The 24,886-nt window shown below is 44.5% G+C and overlaps 1 protein-coding gene and 1 non-coding gene across 3 annotated transcripts; both read right to left on the bottom strand.

Annotated features, from left to right (window-relative positions):
• Positions 1 to 382: 382 nt before the first annotated feature.
• On the bottom strand, positions 383 to 5,495 carry TPT1 (tumor protein, translationally-controlled 1). 2 transcript variants are annotated; one of them, XM_062487720.1, is made up of 6 exons: positions 5,392 to 5,495; positions 5,055 to 5,128; positions 4,220 to 4,410; positions 3,393 to 3,498; positions 2,039 to 2,155; positions 383 to 609 (listed from the first exon to the last, which is right to left on the bottom strand). In XM_062487720.1, exons 1-6 carry the CDS (start codon positions 5,417 to 5,419, stop codon positions 607 to 609), a joined length of 519 nt encoding a protein of 172 aa, XP_062343704.1. In that variant the 5' UTR covers positions 5,420 to 5,495; the 3' UTR covers positions 383 to 606. The 2 variants fall into 2 exon arrangements, with proteins under 2 accessions (XP_062343704.1, XP_062343703.1); XM_062487719.1 differs by lacking the exon at positions 383 to 609 and adding an exon at positions 671 to 734 and having other exon boundaries at positions 2,022 to 2,155.
• Positions 675 to 805, bottom strand: LOC134041466 (small nucleolar RNA SNORA31). Its single transcript, XR_009933009.1, has one exon. It is a non-coding gene; the product is annotated as a small nucleolar RNA SNORA31 (small nucleolar RNA).
• Positions 5,496 to 24,886: the final 19,391 nt, after the last annotated feature.

The raw sequence follows: 24,886 nt of genomic DNA, 5'->3' as shown, positions 1-24,886 counted from the left end.
TGATCTTGGAGAAAGACTACAGCTCAGGAGAGGCTCAACTGTTTTTGTCTGACAAAGCAGCTCAGCCATCACTCAGCTTGAGTAGCACATATTCCATTCTGGGATGTTTTTATTATGTATTTCTTATCTGTTCAAGATAAGCCTCTGCACAATCGTAAAAGATGAATGTGGTCCACTCCATTATGACATTTCTTGGACTTTGCCTTATTGACCTAACCTCCTTTTGTATTCCAGTGCTGCAGGCAAACTGTGAAATCTGTCTGGAAACAGTCCAGTTGTAGTGCACTAGCACCAGCTGTGCTACTGACAGCACCCAATCCATGCTGCAACTTCTCCTTCGAGTCACCTTGAGACACATCAGACCAAAAGACATCACCTAGAATGGGTTTAAATGAGTTTTATTTTAGACAACCTACATGATAGATTTTTTTGTTGTTTTTGAAAACAATGCCTCCACTCCAAATCAGGGTCAAAAATAAGTGAATAAAGCTCAAGATGACATCAGTCCAGTTGTTAGACATTGCTGATTCCAGGTGTTGTGCTGATGAAGAAGAAACAGTAGCCAGCTATGTAGACAAGTGATCCAAAACCATATTGTTTGATTTGTTACTGAAACAAGAGTAGCAAGAGTTAGTTGAAGGTCATGACAGTAACAGCAAATTTCTGTAACCCATTTGTGTATTCCCTAATTCAATCTGGGCTGCCACAAGTCAGGCAGGCAGAAAGCGCAAGGAAGTTATTTTTGCATCTTAGTGCAAACCAGGGAGCAACAGGAAAAGTGCTCATGGTCTATCAGAGGATGCTGATCATTTTTACATTTGTACAGAGCAACTGGCACCCACCAGCTGCTGAGCAAGCCAGATGGAACACTCATTCACACCTTTCCTGCTTGACACACCAAGGTTCAGATTTCCTCTCAAGTAAGAGCACATCCTAAACAAGTACCAGAGCTTACAATGTACCTGCTGTATCTGAACACAGCTGCACCAAGAAGCTGAAAGCAGGTGTTTCTGCCCATGGGAACACTTTGCCACTGTTCTTTTACTCCACCTTGAAGTGGATGGAGTTACCCAAACAACACATCCAAAAGGTGTGATCCTGTAGAGGAGATGCACAGAAGCTTCTGCTCCCAGGAGGTACCTTCCAGGTGTTCACCTGTTCTAGGGCCAGGACAGACATGCCCCCCACCACCAGGCGGTGGGAGGTGCTGTGTCTGTCTGGACAATTAAAGTATTCCTTTAATTGGGCTACTGTTCCACACCAGACTCTGGCTCATCTTTACATGACTTGCATACCAGAAAGTCTGTGAGAGGCTTTACAGATAAATTTAGCTGTCTATATACAGACTTCACAAGTCCCCAACAACTGGGCAAAGCAACTGGTGATCCAACACTGCAGTGAATTCCACAGGTCTCCAAGCAAGCTAAAAACCCACAAGTGTTGGGATCCAAATACTGTCTTGTGGCAACCACATTCCAATACAGAGTAGTTAAGTGGACCACAGGACCTGTCCTGAGCTCAGATAGCAGGAGATTCCAAATAGAATAAGGTTAAGTACCTGGTCAAGTATTACTGTGTTCCCAAATTTAGGACAATATTTATACAGACAGTTCTTGTGCAAGGGCACCATCTTAAGTGAAAGAAAACGGAACGTGACCATGCAAGGAACTTCACAATTAACCCCCACAAAATGGATCCAAAGTAGAAGCGCTCCATTTCTGAGGACCTGCTCTTTAATGGTTTAAACCCATTTCCAATTACACACATCTTAGCAAGGCCACCCCTTCTGCATTTCTTAGCCATTAAGTCACCATGAATCACTGCAGTGACACTACATGCCCTTTCAGTACAGCTTAATAGTACTCAAAGTTTCAGGCACTTTGTATAATATGAAAGCACCAATCACGCTGTACTTACATAAAATCTAGTTTTCAAACTGGCAGCTACTGTTCAACTTTAATAGGGACTGAGGAGAACAAGAGATGAAGGAGCTTACCATGTACTTGGCCACATTCACCCACTTTAGCTCAGTACTTACACATTTCTCGATTTCTAAGCCATCCTTAAAGAAAATCATATATGGGGTCACACCATCCTCACGGAAATCCAGGAGAGCCACCATTCCATCTGGATTCATGTTCTCCCCTACAAAGAACTTCAGAGGAATATGTCACTAAGACATTTAATTGGCTAATGCCAGGAGAAAATGCTTTTTTTACACAGACAATGCACCATCACCAAGCTCAGTTTCCCTGACCAGCCACAGGGATTTTCCTTCTCTGTGGCTTGTCCATCTTGCTGCCACTGTGGCTGACACACCAGAAGAAAGGGATACCATCTAGAGGGACCTTAACAGGCTGGAGAGGTGGGTCCACGGGAACTTTGTGAAGTGCAACAGGCCAAGTACAATACTGTACACCTGAGTATGGGTATCCCCAAGCACAAATACAGGCTGAGCTTGAGAACAGATTGACAGCAGCTCTCAGGAGAAAAACTTGGGATGTTGGATGACAAATAACTCCAAATGTAACCCAGCACTATGAGCCTGCAGCCCAAAAACACAAGTGTAACAAAAGAGTGACCAGCAGGTTATTCCTCTTCTCAGACCTCACCTGGAACGCTGCATTCAGCTCTGGAGCTGGGATCCCAACACATGGACACAAGCCCAGGTGGGCCACTGAGGTGGTCAGGCCTAGAGCACCTCTCGTATGAGGACAGACAGAGCTGAGGCTGCTCACCCCTAGCTTCAGGGAGACCTTACAGCATCTTCCAGTACCTAAAGAAGGCTATGAAAGTCCGGAAAGGGACTTTTGACAGGAGCCTGTTGTAATAGGACAACAGGGAACAACTCAAACTCAGAAGACAGATTTAAGATTATATATTAGGAAAAAATTATTTACTGTGGTGGTGGTGAGACACTGGCACAGAATCTGGTTGCCCAGAGAAGCGCCATCCCTGGAAGTGTTCCAGGCCAGACTGGATGGGGCCTTGAGCAACCTGGTCTAGTGGAAAGTGTCCCTGCCCATGGCAGCGATTGAAACTCAGTGATGCTTGTCAACCCAAAGCATTCTGTGGCTCATGCTGGTATGAGAAGAGTAAGAGACAGGAAGGGCCAAAGGGATCCCTTAGTTAGGCCCTCCAAATCTAACTGCACAGTCCCTGAATTGCTGTGACAAACATAGCTAGCTACAAGCATTACCAGCTGAAAGGAGAACCCCAAACAGCTAACAGTTTTCGGCTATTCCTCCTCCCTGACTCTCAGGGCCCCTCATACTCCCAGAGAAGACCAGGTTAGCATCCTCACAACAGAAGCCCTCAAAATTCTCAACAAGCTGTTAAGCAGATGAACCAATCACAGCTTATCAATACTGCTGTAAGGAGACATAACTTACCTGGTAGTTTTTGAAGTTGGCAAGGATGTGTTTGATTTGTTCTGCAGCCCCAGTCATGAAAGGCTTTACTCTCTCTGGCTTGTGTTCCTCAAGTCTGGCTTTGATTCTGGAAGGAATAAGAAAAAAATGCTCTGAAAACATGTTCTAGCTTAATAACTTCACTGTCTGGCAGAAGGTCATAGCAGAAATAGTAGCTACCTGTCAAACTCAGATTTTGCTGCCTTTCCCCCCACTCCATACCAAAGCCCCCAAATTTTAACTTAATGTTGCAAGTGAAATCACAGACCAGTACCTGGTACTCCTACCAAGTAGGCTAGCGATAGGCAAAAATCAGGAAGCCCTCTCCACAGCACCAAGTGCATCACCCATCCATATCATAAAGCTTTTTCACTTTCAGTATTAACCCCACTGAAGACCAACCAACAGAAATTACACTGTGAACAGCAAAAAGACCCCTTCACACACATTTTTTAGCTGTTTACATTGTCACACTAGAAAAGCTTTGGAAGCTTTTCTTTACCATCTCAGTCCCTTCCACATGAAGGTTTGGCATGGAGAAATACAAAAGAAAACAGCAAGGTTACAAATAAGATCCAAAGCACATGAGCAGGTCCTCTACCTCAGCCAAAATAAACACAGATATTCCAGCACCCATTCTTTAGGGCTGCAATTTTGCCAAGCATTAAGACATTACTGAAGTTCACAGCCAGTTTCATATCTGTATCAGAACTAACACCTACTAGGAATAAATCCAATGCTGTTTTTATAATCTCAGGCACATAAAACCATTGCAATCCAGCTGAAAGGAAAACCCTACCAACACTTACGCTTTCATGTAATCCTTGATGTACTTCTTGTAGGATTCTTTTGTGAAGCTGGTCTCCTGAAGGTGGTGGTTAATTACTATGTCAACACCAGTTATGACCGTGGCTTCTGTTCCATCTCCCTCAGGACCTTCAGCAGAGGCATTGCCACCAATTAGAGAGTCATCAATTTGACCCTCTGTCCTGGTGACCATCTAGATTTAGAGACATCAAAAAACTTAACGGCTCGGCAGAAAACCTTAACGCTACTGCTCTTACACACCTATGACCTGACAGCAGGGCACAACTCCAGAGACACAGTTCGGTGCAAGAAACCTGGCTGCAGCTAGAGCACTAACTTCCCAGTGACAGCAGAAGAGGGAATGGGTTCAAATTGAAAGACAGTAGGTTTAGATTAGGTATTAGTAAGAAATCCTTTACGTGGGAAGACAATGACAAGAAGTCGCCCAGAGAACCTGTGGATGCCCCATCTCTGGAAATGTTCAAGGTCAGGCTAGATGGGGCTTTGAGCAACCTGGTCTAGTGGAAAGCATCCTTGCCCATGGCAGGGAAGTTGGAACTAGGTGATCTACAAGGTCCATTCCAACCCAGATCATTCTATGATTCTGTGACTCCCCAGCACGACCTCCCCACGGTTCCCAACCCAAGCTCCATCACACTCCAGCCTGGCTGACCCGGGCTCTCTCAAGCACCATCCACGGCAGCACCAGGGACCAGGCCGAGATGGCTCTTCCCTTCTCTCCCTCCCGTGCTGCCAGGGACGCCACCCTCACTCCCCACCGGCCGTGAATCACCGCAGCAACCCTCCCTCCCTCCTTCGGGGCGGGCGGGCACTCACCTTCCCCTCCACTTCCAGGCACAGGCCGTCCGCCACCTCCCGGATCTTGTAGATGTCCGAGAACATCTCATCCTCTGCGGGGGACAGACAAACACACACAACACACACACCCAGGCGCGTCAGCCTCCGCCTCTCGGCGCCCACCACTTTCCCCCCATCGCTCCCGCCCCCGGGCCCGCGGCCCCCCCTGACCCAGCCCGGCCCGGCCCCGCACATGCGCGGCGGAACCGCCGGGCCCGGCGCTCGGGCCCGGCTTCACCCCCCCCCCCCCGGCGCTCCGAGCGGAGCCCGGACGCCCCTCCCGGCCGCGCCGCCACCCCTCCCCCCGCGGCCTTACGGCTGATGCAGTCCCGGTAGATGATCATGGCGGCGGCGGGGGGGCGGCTGGGTCTCAGCGCAGCGACCCGGGCGCGGGGCGGGAGCGGGGCGGAAAGGGCCGAGTCAGCGCCTGCCGGGGCTCATATAGCGGGCACGGCCCCGCGCGTCACCGCGCACGCGCACTGCGCGCCGCCCCGCCCCTCCGCCAGCGGCGCCCCCGCGCGGCCGCGCCCGGAACCGCCGCGCGAGGGGGGCGCGAGCGCGGGGCTCCTGCAGCTCGGGCCGGGGGCAGCGCCACAGCGGGGACGGGCACAGCGGGGAAAACGGGCACAGCGGGCATGGGCACAGCGGGGACAACGGGCACAGCGGGGATAACGGGCACAGCGGGGACAACGGGCACAGCGGGCATGGCACAGCGGGCACAGCGGGGACAACGGGCACAGCGGGCATGGGCACAGCGGGGACAACGGGCACAGCGGGGACCGCAGAGCGGGCTGTGACTGTCCGAAGGCCTCCCCTCGGTCTCCGCCAGGGCGAACACACCAGGTGACCTCACACGGCTTCCCCTCGGGGCCCTTCACCGACGTCATTGCCTTCCTTTGGACGCTCTAATAGCCCCATGTCTGTCCTACATTGTGGCACCCCAAACTGCCCCCAGCACTGGAGGTGAGGCTGCCCCAGCTCAGAGCAGAGCAGGACAATCCCCTCCCTTGCCCGGCTGTGATGCTGTGCCTGATGCACCCCAGGACAGGGCTGGCCCTCCTGGCTGCCAGGGCACTGCTCAGATTCATTGTATGGATCAGGGAGCAGGGTTTCATCCTTCCCGAGTCAGAGCAAGTCAGGGCTGGCAGGGACTTCTGGAGAGCAACTGGTCCTGCCCTGTGACACGGCAGGGCTGGTGCCTCCCTCATTGCCTTTGGTTGCATTTCATGGGTTTCGACACCAATTTTCCTCTTCTAATCTTTTAAGCTCTCAGCAACACTTTTCTTTTTGTCTAACTTCTTATGAGATGTCTGGAGTGTGTGTTCACTTGCTTTTTTCTCATTACTCACCGTCACCGAGCTGGGATGATCACATTTGCACTTTATTTTTGCCAGTTGGTGCGAGATGGTACAGCTTTTGCATCCTTTCTTTTTCCTCGCTTTTTTTTTTTTTTTTTCCCCAGGGAGACAATTATGTATATCCACTCTCTTTTCCTTGCCTTGTATTAGGAAGCATCTTTGCACCCACATTTTCTAAACTAGCCTCCCATTTAACACAGGCAGCCTTGTAAATCCACACACTGACTTTCTTTCCAAGGAGAAGTGCTCCCAGCTTTTCCCAAGCACCCCTGGGAAGCCCTGCTGCCGGTGTCCCACCACAGAGGCAGAGTGTCCCCTTCATGGGCACCCTGACAGGTGTGTGTCTGTGTGAGCTGTCCTGGCCACTTCCAGATGCTGCCTCCTCGCCACGATCCCCACACGCTGCTGAGGCACTCTGGACCTTGCAAGGGCTGTGACATGGGGACACAGAAAGTCATTCACCCTACTGGCTGTACCTGGACATACATTTGCTCTACTGGGTGCTGCATCTCCCCCAGATAAGTGAAGTTTTCAGAACAGGGAAATGACTAGGAAGCTGTTGGACGCTTCCTGTTATTAATCCCTCAGGGAAATTGAGTTGGGTATGTTCAGAGACACTGCTTATGCACTTGCAAAAGGGCTGGCTGGGGCAGGTATGCTTTTCTTGTTTTTCTAAGGATAAGTGAGATTTAGCCCAGTAGTCAGGGTCGAGATGAAAGATGGAAGAACAGTTATGCCTAGAATTCGTTTTCTCCCTTTGGACATACTTTTCTGCAGCAGCCTGTCACAGCTGTAACAAATCTGGACCTCAGTTGAACTCTGATTCTTAAGAGACATTGATAAAATAGCTTCAAAAGACATCATGGGACCTGAAGCGCTTAATGGTGCTAATGATCCTGGACTTGGCAGAGACATCAGGGCACAGGACACAATTCCCTGTCCCTCACCTTCCTTAGGCAGTAAATTGCTCATTGCTTTCTTTGCCTGTGCCGGTGAAGCTTCCTTTTTATCTCCTTCTTCCCTGCTCTTCCTTTGCTCCAGAAAGCAGTGCCTTTTTTTTTTTTTTAAGATGGTCTAGCTGCTTACATAATCTAATTAAATTTATAAGTCGTTCTCTGCTGGTTTTCACCTTCAAGACTACTGCTGCTATTTCAGGCCTGAAGAAGGGGCTTCTACCCAAAATCTTACCCTGTTTCTTTTTTCCCCTCAGTGGCAGCTGGCCTGATAAAAGATAGCCCCTCTTTTTACAAACCACAGTAGAAAAAGAGCAACTTACATCTTTAGCAGTGTGTTGAGTGACAGGGGAACATTTGGCTCCTTCTATGTAGTGTAATATGCAGCTAAAAGCATCCAGTTAGTAGGTGTGCTTCAAATTGGTTTTATTTTCGAGAGACTGTTCTAGAAAAATGGATATTTCTGCAGTACTCTGGAAAACTCTTACGAATTTATCAGTCGACTCAATTTGTTGAAGTCGGGGTAGAAAGCCTTTAACATAGTGTGTGAAGATAGATGGACCTTCAGGTTGCTTTGCCTTGCCTGTGGGTCTGTATTAAGAGTTGCAGGTGTAAAATCTGAGATGTCATTTGAAAATGTGTCTGTTAAATGGGTCAAGACTCCTGTGTGAACACCAGTTTGATGTGGGGTTAAGTTAAATCAGTATCAAGCTGAAGTTAGCAGTGTTTTAATTGGCATAGGCTTCACTGTGGTACCAGTGCTGAAATTTTCCTGTGATCCCTTATAAACAGAGAATTATGTCATGTGCTGATACTTTGTGAAATAGATTTGAAAATGCTTTTTTTTTTCCTTTTTTTCAGAAAAACCCCTCGTGCTCCTCACCCGCTTTCTGTCCAGGCAGCCTCTTCAAGCACTTCTCACATCCAACCAGAGTAGGATTCACATTTCAGAGTGATAGGTTGAAAATGTTGTCCCTCCCTTCCTCCCTCCCTCTCCTCCTTTTTAGCTGCCTATTGACAACCAGAATAATTTGACAGGTTTTCCTGATAGTGCACCTCACCTTTGGTATTGTGTAAATCCCGAAGGACTGATGGAAATCCTGTGGGTTTATAGATGAGTCTTCTGGTAGTACCTGAGGAAGATTTTCTAGGCAGGTGTCTGCAGAGTCTCACAAGAAGCCTTTCTCATGGAAAGCCATGCCTCAGAGAGTTGTGAATTACTGCGGTATTACTTCTATCAAGTGTTAGCATCTGGATATGGCTGTGCTCAACTAATTGTGTCTTGGATTAAAGTGCCAGATGACAGCTGATACTACATCATTCTTTCCCTAAAAAAACAGTACATTTGCAGCCCATTGTGGCAACTCCCATTGAGCTGTTAGAAAAGGGAGGAAATCCGGCCTTCCACTAAGTCTCCTGCAGGGTGCAATCAGTGGAAATAAAGCAGAGGTGAGGCTGGAGGTAGAGAGGTGATACTGGGCTGTAACATCAGGGATGGCACCAGTGTGTTCTTACTAACCTTTGCAAAAGGCTGTGAAAGTCACATAATAGTGGTGATGTTTTACATAATTTCCTGGGAGTGGGGGAGAGGATCCTAAGTGTGTGTATACATACATACAGAAATATATATATATATATATATATATATGTATATATATGTCTGCTGGTAGAAAGAAACTGGGAAAATGAAGATTAAAGGACTGACCAAGCACTGCAGAGAGGCTGGCAGGACAATCTGTGCCCAGTGCCCCTTTCCCCAGTGCATCTCCCAGCACAGAGGCTTTGGGAGAGAGGATGCATGTGATCAGCTCATGTCTTCACAAATCTGTCTGGAATTTAGGACTGAAACAAAGAGCTGTGACTTTATAGTCACTCTTTCAACACACACAGATGGAAACTGTAGCTTTTAACTGGTTCCTTCAAGTTCTTTCCCCAGGGCATTTCCAGGCAGTAAAGATTTGATCACTGCTTGTTACCCCTTCTTATTAATTGGGAATTGATCTTACAAAGCCAGACCGTGGGTTTGATTCTTTCAGGTAAGTTTATGTTATGACTATAATCAGTCTTCCAGTATTTGGCAATCCTTCGGCTGTTTTGGATCTCAAGCCAAAATTCATAATTTAGATTTACATTGGCAGTGTACTAAGCCAGAATTCCTGATCCCAAGATTAGTATTTGAAAGAGTTGAACTTTGATCATTAGTATAGCTTATCAGCTCAGATCTATTCATAAATGACAGACCATATTATACTGGACTAGATAGATGAAGGTATCCCAGAAAAAGGCATCACTTTTTAGAATACAAGGAAGGCCTTCGGTGGAACAGCAGCTCCTCTTGCACTTGGAACAAATGCAGGTGGCATTTGAAAATGCCATTACCTTGGCATTTTCAGTATTTACAGTTCCTCTCACTGCATTTGGGACCCTGAGAGCTCTGTTTCTTTCGCTGGCTGCTGCACTTTTGTGAGCAGACACAAAGGTCACTGCACAGCCACAACCCCCCCCCTTTTATCTGTGGCACTGCTTGCACCAGGCCAGCTCACCCAAACCCAGCCTTGGGGGGGTGTGAGGCTGTCATCCCACGCTACAACTGCTGCGTTTTTAGGAAAAAAGGGCTGCGATTCCCAAGTTAAGAGCTATGAAGCAAGGTGCTGCCCACCTGCAGTTTTGTACTTACTAACCTCATAAACCTCCATGTGACTGAAAGGGCTGTGGTAGAAAGGCCTGCACCTGATCCTTGGGCCTGCTGCCAGTGTGTCGTACTGATGTGCTGAATGATGGAATAGAGGGTGCATTCATTAAAGTGGCAGTAACAATAGGTTGGGAAGGACCACAGGTGTGTTGGATATTAAGACTGGAATTAAGAAGTGTTCTTGACACATTGGACAAGTGGCCTGAATTGTCAGAAGGCATTTGGACAAAGCCAGCAGGTCAATGAGCAGTCGAACCTTTGCTAAAATGAAAACCTACCAAAGGCTTTTGAACACAAAGATGCAGCATAACATTCAAACAAGCTCTGAGCCACACATTACTAGAAACTGAAAGAGTACATAGGGGAAGTACTGCCTTATCCTGACTCTGGTCCTCTGGTCTGGTGTAGGCTTCTGCTGCTGGCAAATGCCAGGGAATGCTGAGATGATGATGTGCTTCATATCGGTGCTCTGATGCCATGCTTGTGAGTGCAGAGCAGAAACGATCAGCCACAGGCACAGGACAGAGAACTGGGCAGAAGTTCTACAGAAAGGATCTGGGATACTGGTGGATCCAAAGCTGAACCACAATCATAGAGTCATAGAAACATTTAATATGGAAAGGGGCTCTGAGATCATTGAATCCAATCATTAACCCAGCACTGCCAAGTCCACCACTAAACCATGTACTTGAGTGCCACATCTATGTGTCTTTTAAATACTTCCAGGGATGGTGACTCTACATTCCTGGGCAGCATGTTCTGATGCTTGACCAGCCTTTTAGTGGAAAAAATAAATTCTAATGTCTATTTCACTTGTTCTGAGAAAAGCCCACACCTATTGGAGTAGATTAGTGGTGATGTTATATGTAAGAAAGTTGTACTGTTGTAGTTATAAGGAGCTAAGCTCTGTTTGGTGGTGCTGGTGTTTCCTGGAACACTGACTCCAGCTTTAGCAACACACTTTGAAAAAGGTATGGACTGATCAGCAAAGGTTCACAACAGCAGAGGGAATGAGTAGAAGGAATATGAGTTAGTTTTGCTGCAAGGAAGATATAGATTAGCCATTGGAAATGCTCTCCAGTACAGCCAATAGAGAAGCAAAGAATAGGCTCTCTACCTAGTTCTCTGTCCTGGCAGGCTTTTGAGAATAATCTAGGAACCAGCTAATGGGAGATCAGAAATCATGTTAGACCTGTTATTATTGACACAGATAATGGCTGATTCTGCCCCACAGCAAAGGGACAGACTGCCTCTAGGTCCATTTTAACCCTATTCATCACCAAGTGATTCTTAGATGAGCTATTTGCTGTCATTTATACCTGTTTAGAGTGTTTACACAATTGGGATGAAAAAAATATCCTCAAATCCCTATTCGGAATGAACAAGAGGGTTTGGAAAAGAGACATTATGAAAGAGGAATGTTGCCCTGTGTGGCAAGATGGGTCTACATGGAAATCACATGTGCAGAGAAGGAGAAGCGTTCAGGTTGTACAGTGCTCAAAGCTATAATCCTAGTGAGCCTCTATTTTAGTCCTACTTAAATACAATGTTGTATAGTCTTTTGACTCAGATTAGAGGTATGCTGCAGAAAGGGCTTCTTCCATGCCAAACCTTAGGCAAAGGTGAGCAGAGACCTAATTTCTTGTGTTGTCTGGGACTCTCCTTAGTCTGTGGACAGTAAACCTGGATGTCTCTCTGCAGAGAGATCCACTCATACAGCAGAGTGGAGGTTTTATAAAGTCATCTTAAAAAAAAAATATAACTGTAAATGCCTGGCCAGTCCAATTGTTTTGCAAAAAATGGAAATTGAATTTATCCTATTTAATGTCTCCAGCAGAGATAGCTCACAAGTAGATCCCTTTGTTAAGAGAGCTCAGGCTGACTTGTCATGGAGCAGCCAGGGGAAGGGGATAACATAAGGGAAGGGGAGGTGGAACTGCAGGCAGGGGAAGTCCTCCCCGGCAAAGGTTCAGTCCCAGGGTGTCCCAGCTGGACCAGTGGTGTGGGACCAATGTCTAAAGCCATGCCAGGGCTGGGATGAGCCAGACATGGGGCCGGACATAGCATTGCTGCAGCACAGCACAGGTGGGGAGTGAGGAGTGGGGCCTGAGCACAAACAGCTGCTGAGCCCTGGGGAAGAGGGTCCCAGCAGGGCAGCTCACCGCTCCATCCATGGAGCTGGTTTTGCTGCAACATGAGTAAAAGTTGAAAAAAAAGCAAGGTTGCAATTTCTGTCCACAGGCACCACTTCAAAGTTAGTCAGTGCTGCTAAGGCAAATGTCTCTGTCCAGTTCTTCACCCTGAAGACATCTTCAGTAAACTTAGCGATCCCTGTTGAGAAGACTCACAGACAACGTCCTCCCGCGAGCTCTCTATTTTCGTTCCAGGCTTCAGGCGTTCTGAACGCCTGTGCCCTGTGGAGTCACTCCACTAGATGGCGGGATGGGAGCTGGTGGATGGCGAGCAGGGCTCTGCTCACCTTGGTAGGAGGCCAGAGCTTTTTCCACCGCTGTTGGTACCGTTCCCATGTCACCTGAAATGCCCCAGGACCAGCACAAGTAAAATTCGATCTTGCGCCTGTAACTGATGCAGCCGCTCTGGGCTCCCGGCCAGCTGGGTGCTGCACACAGATACCATTCACTCCAGATAATTAGCATCCACTCGTGGCGAGCGGAGATCTGCTGAATCCTTAACCATTACAGGGGCTAATCCTGCCATGCTGAACTCACTCAGTTGCCATTTTTCAAAATGGCATTTATTTCGGAAATCTTAATGAAGCTTGAAATTGAGTTCTGCCATTTTAATCCCTCCATGTGTGCTTTTTAGGTCATTGTTACACAGTGTGAGCTCCCAGTCTTGTCAATAGGGAAATAATATCAAGCACTAGGTATGTTAATGGTGTCGTCCCTAGAATTCTGACACTACCAGCGCATAACACAGTTACATTTAGAAAGCAAACTTTGCTGCAGATGCTCCAGGAACATGGCAGGATTTAACACACATTATAAGGATATGGGTAGATTAACTTTTTGGTCTCTCAAAGCATCACTTCAAATTACTGTGGGGGACAGCATGCAACAGGACTAAAATATTCCATTCTGGAAAACATCTTCTCAAATCCAGTAATTTGAGGTCATAACACATATCAGCTGGAAATACAAAGTTGCTGTCATTTTCAAAGATCTCACGACAGATATTTATTATTTGCTGATAATAATGTGTCCACTACATTCCTCCCTTCTGTGAAAATCAAAAAGGTACCTGGGTGACAAAGGGTATGTGGGACACTTAGAAGGTACCTCCCAGCTTCTGAGTGATTTTTAATTGCTCAAATGTTTCAGAAAGGTATGGTGGCACAGTAGGAGCTATTCAAAAATTGGGAATTTTAAGAGAAGGATGAGAGAAGAAGGTGTTTGCAGATTCTATCCACAAATATGTTCTGGGTAAGTAGAGGCTGATCCATTTATCTATCTTTGAGGTGGCTGATAATCTGAGGCACTTCAAGATAAGGGTAGAAAAGGACCTTGAGAGTTCAGTCAGCCAGTCTTCTTTAATCAGGGGGATTAATTAGACATGCACTACTCTGGGAAGATATTTGCTCACCTTGTTTTTCAAATTTCCTGATGCTGGAGATTTCCATCATCCTCTACAGAACAAATGCTTACTGAAAAATGGGCTGGCCCCTACCATTCCCCTGTGAGTGTTGCAAATATAGAATGGATCATAACCTGTATGAATGTGGATTTTGAGGTCTGTCTGATGCTCAGATCTTTATGGAGCTCAATGTACACCATTCTACACAGATACTTGGCTACACGATGTCTGTATTTATATTAAAAACCCCAACTGTATTATTTGTGGGTACTTTCACACATGATGAACCAGGGTGTTCCTCACTGTTTGGTTCCTTCACTGGGTCAGTAGGCACGTGGAAGTCTCTCCACAGCCGTGATACTGAAGGTAGAGAGGAAAATGGAAAAAATGGAAGAGCCAGCTAATCTCGTGTATTTCTTCAGGAGCTTTACAGAAAAAAAAAGCAGTTTAGCTAACAAATATAATTCAGGGCAGAGTTGCCTGAAGTGATAATAGATACCTCCATGAAAACATAAGAACATCTCTCAGTGCTGATCACAAGATTAAACTGTTTATGAAATTTTAAAGGAAATAGAGAATAAAACCAGAAACATCCCATGTATCTGTATACATGCACATTGAGTAAATACACACAGACACATAGACACAGACACAGACACACAAACACACATTTTGTATATAGTTGTTATATGCCTGAATATCAAATGCCATGTGCAGGCCTGGCTTCCCAGTATCAAAAAGGTACAACAAAAGGGGGACCAGTACCAAGAAGAGAGACAAGGACCAAAATATTAATCTGGAATAGGACTCAGCAACTTTAAAAAGAGATATCTGGTGTGGTGGGTGTGATGGCAATCTTTGAAATCAGCAGCAGAGCTGAGAAAATGAAAAGACACCAACTATTCACCATCTATCAGCAGACAGGAAATACGGGAATATGAAGAAAATGATGAGGTAACAAGTTCAGAAGGGTCAAAAGAAGGCTCCTTTTAATACCCTGTGTACAGTTACCCTGTGAAACATACTGCTTGAGGATGCTGTGGATGCCAAAAGTTTGGATTATTGAAAAAGCAATTTTTAAAACTTGCAGAAAGGACTACCAAGCACTTCTGGCTCAGGAAGAAGCCCTACAGTCAAGGACTGCTGGAGGTCAGGAAATTTAACACTGAGATGTTGCTTTCCTCTGCATAGATCTGTATGTTTTTCAGGAAGGAGTTTGGATGATATCTCCATATCCTTAAATACCCTTTATTAACTTGTCAGTCATATGCAGCCTTAGGGGAGAACATTTCTAGAAACACTGAGGGGGAAAGAAAGTCATAAGGAGGCTAGGGAATAATCTCTGTCTGTTTCTCTGGCCTGAAATAACCCTTGGTGAACTGTGGGGCCATGATGGGTGAGGGAGGACTGCTGCCCATTCTGCCTCACCAGCTCCCAGCTATGCCAATTACATTAGCTGCTGCCCTGAGGACTTCTCTCCGTCTGAGTCCGCTGTCTTTCATTTGTGACCTGGTTTTGACATTTGAAAGAGCAATCAAAACCTTCCTGACATGTCACAGGTGGTTTAGTGGCCACCAGCTTCCTTGCTGTTTAATGACTGTGCTCAAATGCCCAGCCAAGGCAGTATTAGATATCCCTGAGTAAGTGAAGGATTACAGAGGTGCTGTGAGGTCAGGCTGCCTTGTTTCAGCAATGCCAATAAATCACTCCACCCTCTGCACTCTTTTGTGCAGCCACAGGCCCCCTCTGCGTGTCTCACTTTTAAGTTGTTCTGCAGTGTGGTCTAGTCCTATGTTCCTCCAGCTATGGCTCATCAGGCATTAAATCACAGCAAATTTCCTGTCTGGGACATCCTGTCACACATGAACGCCTCAACTCACAAACATGTACGTGTGTACAAGCAAAGTGCATCGAGACGTAGGAAACACATTTATGCTCCAAAGTTGAGCACACATATTTTTCTGCTGTAAATAACAACCACAGTGGCCATGGTGCACATAGTGCCTAGCAGGTTTGGGCTTGTTTTTCCTAAAAGGTCATGCTATCCTTCAGTTTTGAGAAGCTCAAGGACATGGGTGGGAGCACAGTACACACCTGTGAGGCAACAGAGAAATTCCTGTATGTCAAAACTGGTGCTTATAGCCCCTCCTCTCTGGGATGGCAGTCTGTGCATAACTCTCCTGCCTCAGATTCTCCATGCATGAAATGAGGCCAGTAATGTTTATCCACCTACTGCAAGGCTTCATAGAACAAATCATTACTAGTCTATGGGCATAGGAAACCAGGAAGAAATCCTACTGAAAAAAATTAATACATATGGGAGCAAGTGAATGCAGAGAAATGAGGGAGGCACGTGGGCGTAGCTCTTACAGCACAAAGCAAATGATTCTCCTCTGAGAACAGCATGAATACGGAAACCATGCAACAGATGCGCTACGCTGAACATCAAATATATGAAAATTATTCTGATCGTCTTTTTGGTGCATTTTCTCACTATTCACAGATGAGTTTGTGCTGAACATCCTAGAGAGAAACTGCTTTTGGGGAGAGTGGATGTTGCAGGCACAGGGTGAGAGCGTGCATGGTGTGATGTGCTCGTGGCACCCAGAGCTGTGCCAGGCCCCTACACAGCAGGATAGAAATTGGCTTCTGCTTCAGAATCCTCTGGGGCAAGACAGAGAGGTGAGCTCCAGCCAGGCATATAAGAGCAATGCTGTGAAAATGGAGATAGTTTTTATTTCTTTTTGTTAATCTGAGTTTACTGTCCACTGCTTTGGATTTCTGGTGGTGGCCAGTACTATTGAAAGACTTGGCTTTCATCTAAACCCCTCAGTCACATGCTTTACACAAGAAGCACAGACAGAAAAATAGCAATTTCTCCATTAGTTTATTGAACAGGTCTGCTGCTGCTGAATACAAAAGGCATCATTTCGGTTTCTGCATGCGGTTCTGTTTATAAGCAAGCTGCTTCCCTGAGGGTCAGCTTTTTCAGAATTACAACCTGATAATTTGTGGGCATCTTTCCTACCTGGAGTCTGACCTAGGCAGACAAAGGCTCAGGGCATTTTTTTTTTTTTTTTTTTTTTTTTTTTAGCATTTCACATGAAAAGTGCAAATATAAGGGCCAAGTCATCTGATTTTTGTAGCCCACTGAAAATTAAGGACCAGGAAAATTCTTTTTTGTCGTTTCCTTGATTTCTGATTATATTCTCCATTCTTGAACGCAGTCATGATGGTTGATAGTTATATCGACCAAATGTGTTTCTTCATTCATAGCTTCTCTCCTGGTGTAATGCAGTTGTAACATATTACTACTTATTTCCATAGGTATGGAAACAAAACTGTGGAGATCATGGATATTCAGGATGGGTAGTGAGAACCTGAGATCTTGCCATGATAATAATTTTTCAGTGGTGCTGGTGCTGAAGCTTGGTCTACAGAGAGGCACAAGCTTTGTTTGCAGAGTGTGGCATTTGGCCCAAGTTACAAAATGTTAATCTTGAAAGAGAAGCATGAAAAAGGGCTGAGTTTTGGACTGACAGTGGAGAACTCCCATGTCCCAGCCCTGCTGAGCTGTGCTGCATTCCAGGGTGTTCAGGGCTAAGCCTGTAAGTAAACTTTTAGGAATCAAAGTACTTTTCTGCTTCCCAGCAGAGGCAGGAGCTTCCTGTGATGCTCAGGTCTTGTTCTTGACACTCAGTTTGGATTTCCATTTTTTGGTTTCAGTCCCTTTATTCATAATGTGTACATGTAAGCAGTACCAGACCACAAAGAAGTACCCTGAAGAGTCATTGCTAACAGCTCAGAAGTGCAGTCTATGAGATGAGATCCCTTTAAGGCCTCTAGGAAGAAGACTGAGTATTACAACACATGTAAGAATTGCACCCTCTTGTTCAAGCCTGGTTGCAGAGATGTGAACAGCATCAGGCATTGGTACAGCCTTTTTTCCCAGTCAGTGCAATTTCAGTCATACTCAGAGTCCTGAAGTCCTTTATTTGTTTTTTTTTAATACAATTAATGTGAAGGACCTACTAGCTTAAAAACTGTAACCAAGAATAGCTATGAATTTACCAGAAAGGCACAAAGAGAAGATAGTATTATCACCACAACATTTAAACAATATAATATTATCCATATATCAATCTCAAAAATTAAAAATTATATAAAAATGCACACACAATAATAACTACTGTTGGCTTATATAAACATATTTTTATGTGAAAAATATGAAAGCTACAGACTGTATATACTGCACACCTGGACTTGCATATTGAACTCATGGAGAAAGTACTTTAGTCTTTTAATACGAATGTTCAGTAGCTATCTGAGAGCTTAAGACTGTTGAATACCTGAGCTCTGGCTTTGCCTAGTGTGTGATCCAATAGTAATATGGAGCTGGCTGCAGTTGTTATATTTTTTAATCATGCAGTTTACAAGACAAGAGCTGTGATTTTCAATGCAATGTTTTATTTTCCATGCTCTGGCAAGTGATATCATGGCTTTGTTTTGACTTAGTTCAAACACCAATTTTTGTGTTAATAGTGTATATGAAATGAAACATTCATGTAATTGCAGAAGTGAAAGGCAAGAAAGAAAATAATTATTTTTTAATACATGGTCACAGAGTGACCCCACAGAAAGGTCACACTGCCTGATCTGGCTCCTGTCTGTGGTCAGGAAAGGTCTCTAGGAGCTGATTTTGGAACCTGGCACAAACTGGCTTTGTCATGTGCTACTTGGGGGAAAGTTCAGACATTCAAATCTGGGCTTAAAAGCAGAGTCAGCAAGAAATAAGATGCAGTTCTGACAGAGGAGATTTAATATAATCTTTTTACCTGTCCCACAGAGCTCCTGGCTGCCCTTTTGGCTGTACTTCTTAAGGTTCATGTTTGCAAGCACTTCTTCAAGTATGAAGTAAGGTTGGGAGTGGAGTGGAGAGTATCTCTATTTGTGTGTTTGTTCTGTGATGGAAATGGAAATGGAAAACATTTCAGTCTCTGCTCTAGAAGATTTTAAAATTGAGACGTACTGGAGCCAAGCTGAACCAACCTTTAAGTGTGAATAAAACCAGCCAATCTCAGTCAACAAAAATGCAGACTCACTACAAATGTGCCTAGCACAATTGATTCCTCATCCCAATGGCCACAGTCAACTCAAATCAGCAGAGCAGAGCCTCTGTGAGCTCAGAGCACTGTTGGAACACACATCTCTGTATTTAGAGTGCAATACTGATTGCCATTGTCACAGGATGTCTCTAGGTGTAATGTACACTAGACAGGATAATTTGCTTCATACAGCCACATCTTTTGCAGTAGCACCTGGAGTGCTGGTGGACGTGGAATAATTTGACATTACTGTGTCTAGCCTAATTTTGGAAGATCAGACCCTTGGATCAGGATGAGCAGTTGCTCTCCTTGCAAGAATATTTTGCTCTTGATTTTCATTCAAGGCTTCCCCCCCCTCCCCCCCCCTTTTATTAGAATAAAAGTAATGGTCTGAGAACATAACAAAATAATAATTGTCCTCCCACAACCACCCTCTGAAACTAAACCGGCTTTTCAAGAATTTTCATACTACATTGCTCACAAGGCTGAGATCAGCTAGATCTTAGAGGCAAACCCAAGTCCGAATAATGAGCCTGTAATTCATTAACATTTATATGGCCACTTGTTTCAGTGCATTTTAAGTAAACAAAACAGGGAAAATAAAGGAGAAAGAACTCAATGTCAGTGAGAAACTCCAGGGCCTGATGCCATTGCCACTTGCCAGTAAATAGCAAATACCTTGCAAATGCACTCTGGGGTTGCTGGAACTGTTGAGAGAATGGATGGGAGCAAAAATGCTGTAGCCTGTCTGAACAACTGTTTTCCAGAGAACTGATGTATTTTGCAGTGGATTTAGAAGATTTAATAGGAAAAAAACAAGAAGCTATTCAGTTGAGCTTTCTGTGTAAACTGATTTTGACCAAGAATGTTAATTAATGAAAATGCAAAAATTTTGCTCATTGTTTCTAATGCAAAACAGCAAAACCAAAACATCTGCGGCACTGGCAGAACAGCTTTGATCATAAAAGTCCTGATTCTGATTTAACTGCTGCACTTCTGACAGCATGCCTAGAATTAATTCCTGATGCTGTCCTCCTGCAACACGCAAAGAAAGTTTTGAAGGTCTCACTGCTGCTGCAGCTCTGTCTCCTATCTTACAATTGTTAGGGGATTACAGCAAAATGCAGACTGTAAGAAAATTCTTACAACTGTTTCTGGGCTGGCATCCAGAAGCCTACGTTTGGCTAAGTTTAGAGGGCTTTTGGGACAAAACTAATCTGATGCTTGAAACCTGTGAAGTCAGGTGTGTTAACTTTTACATGGAAAAGACAGACACATAACTATGTACTAACATGGTTAGATGAATTCAGTTTTGGAGCTAATTCCTTCTGCACCAGTGACATGGGCAGTGGTTAAACTGAGATCTTTTTTGCTGATTAGAGACTTGCTGAGCAAATTGAATGAGCTCTGTTCAGATAAACCAGATGGAGATGCAGGAGTCTGTACACCACTGTTATCTTCCCCACCTAGTCTTCAACCACACAATTTAAATGCCTCTACCATGTACTGGATTTTATGGAGTGAGTAAGATCATCTATAGCCTACATTTTATTGTTCACACTTTAACCCCTCCCATTCCTTTCAGATGCTCTATACTTACTGATCAAAACCATTTTCTGGGGTTCCCCTATTTCTGGAACTGCTTTTGTACTTCAGGGTTTTAGAAATAGAGAACAGCCTGTTTATAGTCTCCAAAATTCAATGTTACAGTGGAGTCTGCAGAGAAAATCAACATCAGAAAAAAGTGCTGTCATTTACATATTGTTGAGACACATTGGGAAAAAAAAGTTGTGTAGCTTCTCTAGTTACCTCCATTATAGAAACCTTTCAGATAGGGACTGTTATTTAAGTTATAAAAATAATAAAAACAGCATATCTTTTGGAATCAGGTAAAATCTAGGATGTTCAAGAACTACAAGAGCTGGGCTAGTTTCCTATATAATTTACAGATATTACAAATCCACAAAGTTTAACCCCATCCAGGGGGAAGTACATAATCTACTGCTAAGTCCTGTGCTCCAAGCAGCCTGGAAGGATGGCCATGCTGCGTATCCTGAGGTGTGACTGCATAGTGCTGCGACCTTCCAGGATCCTGCAACACCTCCTTCAGGAAGTGGAGACAATCATTCAATCCCCAGACGCCTTCCTTAGAACATTTCTTCTCTAAGAATCTTGAAAGTGTGAGAAGTAGCTTTCACCCGTAGTGCTTTAGTCTGGAACAAGATTCCTAGATGTCTTAGTCCGCATGGCAACTATCACTGAACTGGTAAACCATCTGTTTTCAAAGCATCACTTATTCTTTCGCTTACAAAAAGCCCTTTTGTAATTTCAGACGGTCTAGCACCAGCAGAACCTTCTGCACAATTTATATAGGCCTGTTCTCCTCGTATCTCTTGTCTCAACGTTCATTTGAACTATCTTCTCTTGTTGGTCTTTGTTACTCTTAATTGCTTTTTTGTCTCTCTTCTCCCTGTCTTCTTGCTGGCTTTGTATTTGAAATGAAAAGCAAGGATGTTTGTAGGCTGCTTCTTTGATTAGCAAGACTGGATTCCCCATGGCCATAGAGCTGAAACAGGGCCAACTCCTCTTTGGCATGAATTAGACTTTGCATTTTTATCTATGTTGTAAGAGTTCTTCTATGCTGATGTGTTGTTGTGTTGTTGATGTGTTCCTCTATGAGGTTTTACACATGATCCAGCTGGCAGCCTGCAGGCTGCAAAGTGGCTCTGCCTTGCCTCTTCCTCTGGCCTTGAAGGTCAGAAAAAATTGCTAGCATACTGTGTGAAGTCTGGGCATTAATGTCACCTCCTGTTCTTACTGCAAGCCAGACAGAAGGCCAGAGGTATTAGGATGGGGTGTTAAAGGCAGGATGCATACTGCAACCCCTCAAGAGTTTTTGCTCTGCCAGGTATTTGTGGCTAAGTCCTGTGAGATGTTGAGACAGTCTAATATTTCAATGCTCCCAACAGGATGAACTCACTTCAAGTCACGCACTGCTGCTTTTTGTGTTACACTAGTGCTGCTGCTAGTGTGAAGCCAGTTCAGCTCCATCAGCAGGCAGAAGCCTGGGGTTCAGTGGGTGCATTCTCTAATTAGTGAGTTGAACCCACTCCTGTGTCAGGTGAGAGCAATCACCAGCCTAAGCAAAGGGCCAGAACTGTGTCTGGGAATGGGAGGGGAATATGGGAAGGCAAGGGAGCATCTACCTTTTTGGCAGTGAGATGCTACATCAGTGCTGCCTTGTTGCAGAACAAAGACCCTTTTTACAGCTGTGATGCACATCGCTCTGCTCCCTGGTGCTGCCTCCTAAGGCATGAGCTGTGTCCAAAAGCTGGCATCCACTGCACCAAGCATAGGGAAGGAGAACTGTGGGAAATGGGGGTGCATGAGCATGTCAGATGCTGTGTTTCATGGAAAACCAGGATGTCTGTGACTGTAGTCTGTGCTTCTTCAGCCTCTGGAAGACAGCTGTTTTCCCACTCTGCCAGGCTTTGTAATTAGGAGCAGTGGAGATGTGAGTTCCTACCCATGACTGCCACTTTGCAGCATCAGCAAAGAATCCCACTGCACATTAAAGGTCCTGAGCTACTTGTTCAGGATGTGGTTTTTGTGGCAGACAGCTACCACAAGGACAAAATTCTACAGCTATTTTCCCTGCTGTGCAGAATAACCTGTCTTGCTCAAGGTTAAAAGCAATCAGCTCATCTCAGCCAAACATTGCTAGTTATGGTGTTGTCCTCCTGTGGATCAGCAGGCCTACAAGGCAGGAGAATACTTCTTCAGAAAGCATCCTGCCTTTTCAGAACTTTTTTATTAAAAAAAATTACTTAAATGCTTAATTTGACAAAATTTTATAAAGTACATATTTAAATTTAAAAGGAAGGAAATGGTATTCAGATGCTGATAGTGAAAGCTAGGTTATCCAGAGCCAGAGTGGAGTTACCAGAAGAAAAGCTGTATTTGGGTAATGATTTAATGCAAGGCATTCTGTAAAGACTAGAGGAAAAACATCAAAACTTGAGAATCAGGAAAGGGAATAGTCTGGCTCCTTTAAGAAGTAATAGCACTGAAAGCTTGACATTTTCCTACACAGGCAGTTCTTTATTCTGATCAACCTAAATCCTGCACTGTGAAGGAAATGGCTTGGGGTCACCTGCCAGCATCTCCCTGATCATTGTCTTGTTTGAGTCACATTTCTTTCACTGTAGAACTATTTCAACAGCAACTCTGCTTTCACAGGATGGTCTAGTGCAAATATATATTTCCCCCAGCAGACACTTCCACCGATGTTTCCCTCAGCAGACGCTCCCTAGTATTCCTGGATATTGAATACTGCCAGCAAGGGGTGTACTGAAAGTGGCAGAAAATATACCATATGTGAGAGGTTATTTGGTGTCACATCAACCTCTGTCATTCATTCAGAGTTGAATCATCTCTCTCGTGGGAAAGGCTAGGCTGTATCTCTACACCATATTCTGTCTGGTTTTTAGTAGCACATAGAAAAATATTTGCTTTTCTTTGTGTTGCCTCTACCAGCATTTAAATTGGCATTGTTTCTTCCAGTTCCTACTTGTTGAGTGCAGTGCAATGTAAAAAATACAAAAGCCTCTGTGAGGCAACTGTGACTGATCTTTATTTAGCAAGGATCTGGATGATCACCTGTTGAGGTTGGAAAGTATTTTGTAGTAGTGAAAAGCCTCCTATAGTGCCTTCCTGTCTGAACAACTTTAGTAGCTTTTCATTGCTCATTCAAATAACATCAAGCCCACCACTGTGACGTACATAGGAGTTATTATCTCTGTATGCAGTCTCAGGAAAGAAGACAAATCAATTTCTCAGGACCTGCTGCAAGATTGCAACACTTTCAGGAGATTTTGTTTGGTTTACAAGTTTACATTTACTAGAACTGCCTTTGCTGGGACCTTACGCTGCATGACTTGTCCACTCAAAGCCTGGAACTGCCCTCTGTTCCTTCACCCTTTACCCATTAAAAACAAATAACATGACCCTTTTATATCCACAAAACAATGACACAGTAAAGACCTTTGGCTCCTGCCAATGCCAGAGCCATAAAAAAAAAATTTAAAAATACGAACTAACATTTACTGTTAATCCTGATTTCACTTTCCTTTCTCCTTGACTTCTGCACAGTAGAGTCTGTTACTAAGTTGGAAACTTCAGTTGTCTTGTCACTGTACATGACATATGCTAGCAGCTGGAGGAGGAAATGTCATTGAATAATTACAGAAAGAAAGAGTTGGAAAGATCCTTGAGAGTCCATCCCAGTGCTTGGGCTGGGTAATCCACATTGAATTATGTCTAAAAAACAGCTGCTTAACAGTTTTTAAAAGTTTGTGACGATGAAGGTACTGCAAATTCCACAGTCAGTCTCATCTAGCACTGTCCACACCATTAGCAAGTCTGTTCTATGTCTAATATAAGCGGTGGAGAATAGTTAATTAAGTTCCTATTTTTGGATAACTTTCAGTCTTGAAGATTATGTTATCCTAATCTTCCTTAAAGACTATTTATTTTAATTTTTCCTTTCAGATTGTGTTTTGTATTCCTAGCCTTTTTTTCCCTAGCTTTTCTGTACAGCACTCCTTAAATGGACCACATATAGCTGGATGTGTTGTCCCAGGCTGAGGCTTTGCCCCTGGGAAACACAACTGAAGTGCTATGTCTTACATTTTTACACATGCCAATAGCACACTGTCTATTTTTTCCAAAAAAGTCATCTGCTGTATGACTGAGGGTCAGATGAAATGCTCTTCAAAGAGAAAGATAAAACAACTGAAGGTGAGGAGGCTGTGCTAGGGCAGGAAGCTCTTGACTCCCACATCCTAGATTTCCTTTCAGCACACAGCCAATGGAACACAAAAACTGCAGATCAATTATGTAATAATCGTGGAAGTTTCCAAGAAGGTAGCTCTCCAGGATTACAGTTAGCAACAAAACCACAAGACAGTGTGAACAATACTTGTAGCCATCTGTGTTTCTCCACTAACCATTCATTTAAACAGTAGGAGACTTGGCAAAACTGTCTTCGCTGCAGAGACCAGAAGTGAAATGATTTTCCATTTTTAGCAGCAGTGGAAATAGTGAAACA

This window comes from Cinclus cinclus, chromosome 2 (assembly GCF_963662255.1).
Source record: "Cinclus cinclus chromosome 2, bCinCin1.1, whole genome shotgun sequence".
Taxonomy (NCBI): domain Eukaryota; kingdom Metazoa; phylum Chordata; class Aves; order Passeriformes; family Cinclidae; genus Cinclus; species Cinclus cinclus.
The sequence above is the reverse complement of the archived record's forward strand: the minus strand, read 5'-3'. Positions and strand labels throughout refer to the sequence as shown.